This window comes from Nipponia nippon, unplaced genomic scaffold, assembly GCF_047370975.1.
Source record: "Nipponia nippon isolate SJK-2023a ecotype South Korea unplaced genomic scaffold, ASM4737097v1 scaffold_3, whole genome shotgun sequence".
Lineage (NCBI taxonomy): Eukaryota > Metazoa > Chordata > Aves > Pelecaniformes > Threskiornithidae > Nipponia > Nipponia nippon.
In genome coordinates, this window is record NW_028262347.1 from 1,400,571 (window position 1) to 1,409,106 (window position 8,536).

General features: G+C 71.8%; 1 protein-coding gene across 1 annotated transcript; it reads left to right on the forward strand.

Moving 5' to 3' along the window:
* The first annotated feature begins 5,867 nt into the window (after positions 1–5,867).
* Positions 5,868–8,424, forward strand: LOC148054471 (uncharacterized). The gene is made up of 3 exons (XM_087766733.1): positions 5,868–6,215; positions 6,588–7,150; positions 7,237–8,424. The coding sequence occupies exons 1-3, from the start codon at positions 5,953–5,955 to the stop codon at positions 7,602–7,604; spliced, it is 1,194 nt and encodes a 397-aa protein (XP_087622859.1). The 5' UTR covers positions 5,868–5,952; the 3' UTR covers positions 7,605–8,424.
* The last annotated feature ends 112 nt before the right edge of the window (positions 8,425–8,536 follow it).

Sequence of the window (8,536 nt, forward strand, 5' to 3'; positions counted from 1 at the left end):
CTCGGCGCTGGGCGTCGCGCGGCCTGCGGCAGCGCCCGCGGGTGGCACGCGGCGCCCCGGCCTGCACACGCGTGCGACGGGGCAACGGCGGCGTCTCCCTGGCACGCGGCGCCGCCAGCCCCCGAGCCGGCCCGGCCGCGCACGCCCGTGCACGCGCACCCAGCCCCGCTGTGCACGCCCCCTCCGTGCACACCCACACACATGCAGCCCAGGCTGTGCACACCCCCACGCACACCCCCTCCGTGCACACCCCCTCCTTGCACACCCCAGGCTCTGCACACCCCCGTGCACACCCCCATGCCCACCCCCTTGCACACCCTCACGCACACCCTCATGCACAGCCCGGGCTGTGCACACCCCCATGCACACCCCCTTGCACACCCCCTCCACGCACACCCTCACGCACAGCCCAGGCTTTGCACACCCCCACGCACACCCCCACACACCCCCCACGCACACCCGCATGCACAGCCCAGGCTGTGTACGCCCCCTTGCACACCCCCTCGTTGCACACCCTCACACACACCTGCATGCACAGTCCAGGGCTGTGCACACCCTCATGCACACCCCCTTGCACACCCCCTCCATGCACACCCCCATGCACACCCCCATGCACACCCCCTTGCACACCCCCTCCATGCACACCCGCATGCACACCCTGTTGCACACCCCCTTCATGCACACCCCCTTGCACACCCCCTTGCACCCCTGACCGCGCACCCCCCACGCACCCCCGCGGCCGTGCACCCGCGCCTGCACGCCCCCAGCCACGCGCGCCCCCTTGCACACCCCCTTGCACACCCCCTTGCACACCCCCACGCGCACCCTCGCTCCTGCCGCCTGATCGGCCCAGTGCCGTGAACGCCTGCGACTGTGCGGGTGTGTGGGTGTGCGGGTGTGCGGGTGTGGGTGTGCAGGTGCGGGTGTGCACATGCAGGTGCGGGTGTGCGGGTGCGCGTGCCGTGGCGTGTGAGCACGTGCGCGTGAGCCGGCCCGCGCGGGGGTGTGCCGGGGGCTCTGTCTGCCTGTGCCTGTCTGCCTGTGCCTGTCTGCCTGTGCCTGTCTGTCTGCCTGTGCGTTGCCCGGCTCAGCCCGAAGCCCTGGCTGCTCGCTGTGGGATGCACACTCACACTCACACTCACACTCACACTCACGCTCACGCTCACGCTCACACTCGCACCCCCAGCCCTGCTCGCCCCCCCCCCGCACGCCGTGCACACGCGGGTCCCGCACAGCCCCCCCCCCCCCGTTCCCCCCGAGCCCCGGCACCCCGACACCCCGCACCCCCCGCCCCGCACCCCCCGCCCCGGCCCCGCCCGCACCCACCGGCTCCGCGGCGGCCCCGGCCCCGGCAGCGGCCCCGGCGGCCCCGGCAGCACGGGCAGCACCGGCAGCACGGGCAGCACCGGCAGCACGGGCAGCACCGGCAGCGCCGGCAGCGCCGGCAGCAGCAGAGCAGCGGCGGGCGGGGCGGGCACGGGCACGGGCTGCCCCCCCCTCCCCGCCCCCCCAGCACCCCCTCCCCCCCGAACACCTCCCCCCCCCCCCCCCCCCCCGCCCCCGGCCCCGGCCCCGGCCCCGCCGCGGGCAGCGGCAGCCCCGGAGCCCCGCTCCGCTCCGCACGGCTCTGCACGGCCCGGCCCGGTACGGCTCGGTACGGTACGGTACAGTACAGCTCGGTATGGTACGGTACGGCCCGGCACGGCCCGGTACGGTACGGTACGGCCCGGTACGGTACGGTACAGTACAGCTCGGTATGGTACGGTACGGCTCGGTACGGCCCGGTACTGTACGGTACGGCTTGGTACGGCCCAGTACGGTACGGCTCAGTATGGCCCAGTACGGCTCAGTACAGCCCGGTACGGCCCAGTACGGTACAGCTCGGTACGGCTCAGTATGGTACGGCCCGGTATGGCTCGGTACAGCCCAATACAGCCCAGTACGGCTCGGTATAGCTCGGTACGGTACGGCTCGGCCCGGTACAGCTCAGCTGGGCTGGGCTGGGCTCACTCCCACTGCACATGGCATGGATGCACTGCACACACTGCTCACACTGCACACACTGCACACACTGCTCACGTTGCTCACGCTGCATGCACTGCATGCACTGCTCACTGCTTGCACTGCACACACTGCTTGCACTGCTCACACTGCACACGCTGCGTACACTGCTCATGCTGCTCACACTGCACACACTGCACACGCTGCTCGCTGCTCACACTGCACATGCTGCTCACGCTGCTTACGCTGCACGCACCGCTCACACTGCACACGCTGCTTACACGCTGCTCACACTGTGCGCCGCTCACACTGCTCATGCTGCTCACACTGCACACGCTGCTCACGCTGCTCACACTGTACAACTACTCACGCTGCACATGCTGCTCACGCTGCACGCACTGCACATGGCATGCACACACTGCAGACGCTGCACATTGTGTGGGCACACTGCACGCGCCACACGCTGCTCACACGCTACACGGACACGCACGGCACACGGACACACCGCGCACACGCTGCACAGACACACTGCTCGCACACGCGCTGCATGGACACGTGCTGCTCACGCCGCTCGTGTGCTGCTCACGCCATGCCCACGCCGCGCACAGCCCACGCTCCCCGCACGCGCATCCCCGCACATCCCCCGTGCACTGCGTGACGCGCTGCACGCTGCCCACGTACGCGCGTGCGGCCTTTATGCGCACACGCTGCATGTGCGCTGCAGGCACTGCACACACTGCACGCACGCACTGCGCACGCTGCACGCTGCAGGCATGCACTGCACACCTTCACTGCCTGACCCTGCACGCTTGCTGCAGGCATGCACCATACATGCTGGTGCATGCATGTGCTTCACCCACTGCACGCCCACACTGCGCACACCGCAGACACACCCTGCTTGCACAGCCGCACCGCAGGCACGCGCTCTGCGCACTGACTGCGTGCACACCCTTGCCGCGCACCCTCACCGTGCGCACTCCCTGCAGGCACACGCTTATTGCAGGCACACGCTGCTTGCAGGCACACGCTGCACGCACTGCAGGCACGTGCACTTACTGCACACACTGCGCACACTCACTGCATGCACACACTGCACGCACTACAGGCATGCACACGCACTGCAGGCATGCACATGCACTGCGCACACACGCTGCAGGCACACACTGCACTTACTGCGCTCACTGCACTCTGTACGCATGCACTGCAGGCATGCACACGCACTGCACACATGCACTGCACACGCTGCGCTCAGCGCATGCACGTGCTGCAGGCATGCGCACGCACTGCACACACACTGCAGGCACACATTGTGCTCACTGCACGCACTGCGCTCACTGCATGCACACACTGCAGGCACGCACACGCGCTGCACACGTGCACTGCAGGCACGCACTGCACACGCTGCGCTCACTGCACTCACCGCATGCACGCACTGCAGGCATGCACACGCACTGCGCACACACACTGCAGGCACACACTGCACGCACTGCACGCACTGCGCTCACTGCATGCACGCACTGCAGGCACACAGGTGCACTGCACACACGCACTGCAGGCACACACTGCGCTCACTGCAGACACCGCGCGCACGCGCTGCAGCCGTGCACACGCACCGCGCACGCTCGCTGCACCCCCGTGCTGTGGGCGGTCGCACCCCGCGCCCCATTCGCAGCCCCCAAACGTGGCGGCTCCGAGGGCCGTGGCACGGCCGCGCCGGCAGCCCCGGGGCTGGGTGACGGGGGTGGCACGGGGCAGGGCCGGGGGGCGCAGAGGTGCCAGGACGGGCGCAGCCGCTCGGCGGGTCAGCGGCACGCTCAGGCGAGCCACGGTAGCCATCCAGGCCACCACGGCCACCGGGAGCTGCCAGCCTGGGGGGGGCGGCGCGGGGACGGGGGCAGGCAGCCCCAACGCAGGGGGAGCGCGTGTGCCACCACGTGTGCCACCACACGTGCCAGTGCCCATGCCGCCACGTGTGCCAATGCACGTGCCACCACGTGTTCCACTTCGTGTGCCACCATGTGTGCCACCGCACGTGCCATGACACGTGCCGGTGCCCATGCCACCACGTGTGCCAATGCACGTGCCACCACGTGTGCCACTTCGTGTGCCACCACGTGTGCCACTGCACGTGCCACCACACGTGCTGGTGCCCCTGCCACCTTGCGTGCCACCACGTGTGCCACCGCACGTGCCATGACACATGCCAGCGCCCATGCCACCACGTGTGCCACTGCATGTGCCACCATGTGTGCCATTGCGCGTGCCACCGCATGTGCCACCGCACGTGCTGGTGCCCCTGCCACCTCGCGTGCCACCACGTGTGCTACCACGTGTGCCACTGCACGTGCCACCGCACGTGCCAGTGCCCATGCCACCATGTGTGCCACTGCATGTGCCACCACGTGTGTCACCACGTGTGCCACCCCACACGCCAGTGCCCGTGCCACCACGTGTGCCACTTCGTGCGCCACTGCGTGTACCACCACGCGTGCCATCACGCGTGCCACCGCACATGCCACCACGTGTGCCACCACACACGCTGGCGCCCGTGCCACCCCCTGCGCCCCCGCGTGTCACCCGCGTGTCCCCCGTGTGCGTTGCCGCCTGTGCCACCGCGCTGGCCCCTCCGTCCTCGCTCGTTTGCCCCGGTGTCCGGCAGCCGGGACCCCCGGGATCCGGGGGGGGCCCTTCCCTGGGTGCTGAGCACCCCCCGCCATGGGGCTGAGCGCCCCTCCCCCACGGGGCTGCCCCCGCCCCGAGCCCTGGCCTGGGACCCCGGGCAGCGGGGTCGGGGGTCCCGGGAGGGGACGCAGGGTGACCCCCGGCCCATCGCCCCCCCCGTCGCCCCCCATCCCAGCCTCTCATCAAGATGGCGGAGGGAGGACACTGAGGACCCTGGGGTGACAGCGGGGGGGGACACGGGGACCTCGAAGCCATGGGGTGCGTGGGGCTGTGAGCAGGGCTGGGGGTGCCTGGGGAGGACCTGGGGGGGCTGGGGGGGGGCTGGGGGAGGGGGTGGTGGCAGCTGTCACCAGGTCACCGCCGTCCCCTGGGACCACACAACGGGGTCGACATGGCATGGGGGGCTGTGGGGGGAGACGGGGAGCTGAGGGCGGCCGTGGGGGGCCGTGGGGGGCTGCGGGGGCCGTGGGGGGCAATGGGGGGCCGTGGGGTCTGTGGGGGATGTGGGGGGCAATGGGGGGCTGTGGGGACCCATGGGGGGCCGTGGGGGGCCGTGGGGTCCATGGGGATCCGTGGGGTGCCATCGGGGTGCATAGGGGCACGTGGGGGGCTGTGGGGAGCCATGGGGGGCCGTGGGGTCCATGGGGATCCGTGGGGTGCCATCGGGGTGCATGGGGGCGCGTGGGGGGCTGTGGGGAGCCATGGGGGCCGTGGGGGGCTGTGGGGGGCCGTGGGGGCTGTGGGGGCCGTGGGAGGCCATCGGGGTGCGTGGGGGGCCATGGGGGGCCGTGGGGGGCAGCAGGGGGCTGTGGGGTCCCTGGGGGTCCCTGGGGGGCCGTGGGGGGCCATCGGGGCATGTGGGGTGTGGGGGGGGCCGTGGGGGGCCGTGGGGGGCCGCAAGGGGCCGTGGGGGGCAATGGGGCCCCGTCCCCATCCCGGCAGCGGTGGCGCGGTGCCCGCTGGCGTTGTGTAAGGCGTTTTGTAACCGCGGCCTGGCCTAATCCCGGCTTCCGCCGGCACCGCCTGGCGCTTCCCGGCACCCACCCCGGCACCCACCACCGGCACCCACCACCGGCACCCGCACCGGCACCCGCACCGGCACCCACCACCGGCACCCACCACCGGCACCCGCACCGGCACCCACCACCGGCACCCACCACCGGCACCCGCCCCAGAATCCACCACCGGCACCCACCACCGGCACCCGCCCCAGAATCCACCCTGGCACAGCCAGACCCCGGCACAGCCAAACTCCACCAGCTCAGCCGGATGCCCCCACACAGCCGGACCCCCAGGCACAGGCGGAGCCCCCCAGCACCGCCGGACCCCCATGGCACACCGCACCTGGCGACACAGCCGGACCCTCTGGTGTTGCCGGACCCCCCAGCACAGCCGGACCCCCACGGCACACCGGACCCCCAGGCACAGCCAGGCCCCCCGACACCACGGGACCCCCAGGCACAGCCGGACCCCCTGACCGAGCCGGACCCCCTGCTGCTGGCACCCCCCCCCGGCGCAGCCGGTGACCCCAGGTGAGTGCGGGGAGGGGACACGGTGGCCGTGGGGTGGCTGTGGGGTGGCCATGGGGCCGGGGGAGCCCCAGGGTGGGGGGTGATGCCGGGGTGGGGGTGCGCGGCCCCCAGGGTGGGGTGCGGGGGGGGCGCAAGGGGGGCAGGGGGCCCCCAAGTGCCTGCGGGACATGGGCACGTGTGGGGGGGCAGCGGCCCACATTTGGGGGGGGATCCCACTTTTGGGGTGATCCCACTTTTACGGGGGTCCCACATTTGGGGGGGTGTCCCCCATTTAGGGGCTCCCCCATTTAGGAGTGTCCCACACTTTGGGAGAGATCCCACATTTGGGGGGGGTCCCACATTTGGGGTCCCCCCCCGCCCTGTCTCCCCCAGGGAGGACGCGGGGCAGCGCCGTGCCCCGCCGCCGCTGCCCCCCGTCACGGTGACGCCCTTCTCGGGGTCCATCTGCCTCTACAGCGGCGCCGGCGGGGGGTCCCCGCCGCGCGCCCCCCGCGCCAAACCCCTGCTGCTGCTGCTGCCCTGGCTGGGGGCGCGGGCGGCGGGCCTGGCGCGGTACCTGGCGCTCTACCTGCACCGCGGCGTGGACGTGCTGGTGGTGGGGACGACGGCGTGCCACGTCCTGCGGCCGCGGCGAGGACGGCGCCTGGCGGGGCGCCTGCTGCGGCTGCTGGACCACGGCGGCGATGGCGGCACCGGGGGCGGCGGCGGCGATGGTGGTGATGGCGGTGGCCACGGTGGCGGCGATGGTGGTGGCGGCGGTGACCTGGCCACCCGCCCGCTGCTGGTGCACGCCATCTCCGCCGGCGCCTACACCTTCGCCCAGGTACTGCTGCTCCTGCACCACCGGCCCCGGCAATGCCGGCGCCTGGCACCGCGCTTCCGCGGCATCGTCTACGACAGCCTGGTGACCGGTGGCTTCGGCGACATGGCACGCGGTGAGTGTGGCCGGGGGGGGGGACACACGCCAAGCAGGGGTGCACCGGGGACCCCCGCCAGCACCGACGCCTCTCTCTCCCCGCAGGCATCGCCAGCACGGTGAGCACGCCGTCCCTGCGGGCCGTGGCGCACGCCGGCGCCCGGCTCTACCTGGGGGTGCTGGGGTGCTGGGGGGGGCAGGAGTTCGAGCGGGCGCGGGGGGCCTTCGCCAGCCCCCCCCTGCGCTGCCCCCTCCTCCTCTTCTACAGCCTGGACGACGGGCTGAGCCGGCCGGCGGCCCTGCGGGCGCTGCTGCAGGGCTGGCGCGCCCAGGGCATCCGCGCCCACGCCCGGGGCTGGCCACGCTCCCGCCACGCCGGCCACCTGCGCCAGCACCCCGCCGAGTACCGCCGCGCCCTGCTGGCCTTCCTGTGCTCGCTGGAGGGGGCCCCCCCGCCCAAGGCCAGGCTCTAACGGGGGGCGGCCCACCCCGGGACGGACGGACGGACGGATGGACGGAGCGGTGCGACCAGCCCGCGCGGGGCCACGAGGCCGTGGGGCGCCGTGGGGCTGCTCTGCCCCCCCCCCCCCCATGCCCGGAGCCTGGGGGGCAGAGCCGTGCCCACGGCGTGCAAGGCTGTGCCACGCTGTGCAAGGACGTACCCCCGGTGTGCAAACCCATGCCACGGTGTGCAAAGCCGTGCCACGGTGTGTGGGAGAGCATGCCCACGGCGTGCAAGGCTGTGCCACGCTGTGCAAAGACATACCCCCGGTGTGCAAACCTGTGCCATGGTGTGCAAGGCTGTGCCACGGTGTGTAAAGCCATGCCACGGTGTGCAAAGCATTGCCACGGTGTGTAAGAGAGCACGCCCACGGTGTGCAAACCCATGCCCATGCTGTGCAAGGCTGCGCCTCAGTGTGCAAAGCCATGGCGTGCAAACCTGTGCCACGGTGTGCAAAGACATACCCAAGGTGTGCAAGGCTGTGCCACGGTGTGCAAACTTGCGCCATGGTGTGCAAAGCCGTGCCACGGTGTGCAAAGACGTACCCATGGTGTGCAAGGCTGTGCCACGGCGTGCAAACTTATACCACGGTGTGCAAAGCCGTGCTCATGGTGTGCAAACCTGTGCCAGTGTGTGCAAAGACGTACCCACGGTGTGCCAGGCTGTGCCGCGGTGTGGAAAAGCGCGCCCACGGTGTGCAAACCCATCCCACGGTGTGCAAGCCCAGGCCAGCGTGCAACGCTGCGCCCCAGGTGACAAGGCTGTCCCCGGGGCGTGCAAACCCGTGCCAGGCTGTGCCGTGGTGGCAGAGCCGTGCCAAGCCACGCCACGGCGCGCAAGGCTGCGCCACGTGTGCCGCGGTGCGCCAACCCGTGCCGCGGTGCTGCCCGCACCCGGTGCTGC

Bases quoted from the DNA above. Each gene is read 5' to 3' on its own strand.
- LOC148054471 (XM_087766733.1), top strand. From the start codon at position 5,953: ATGCCCCCACACAGCCGGACCCCCAGGCACAGGCGGAGCCCCCCAGCA. The intron at 6,216-6,587 runs GTGAGTGCGGGG...TGTCTCCCCCAG, and splicing joins GGCGCAGCCGGTGACCCCAG to GGAGGACGCGGGGCAGCGCC. The intron at 7,151-7,236 runs GTGAGTGTGGCC...CTCTCCCCGCAG, and splicing joins CTTCGGCGACATGGCACGCG to GCATCGCCAGCACGGTGAGC.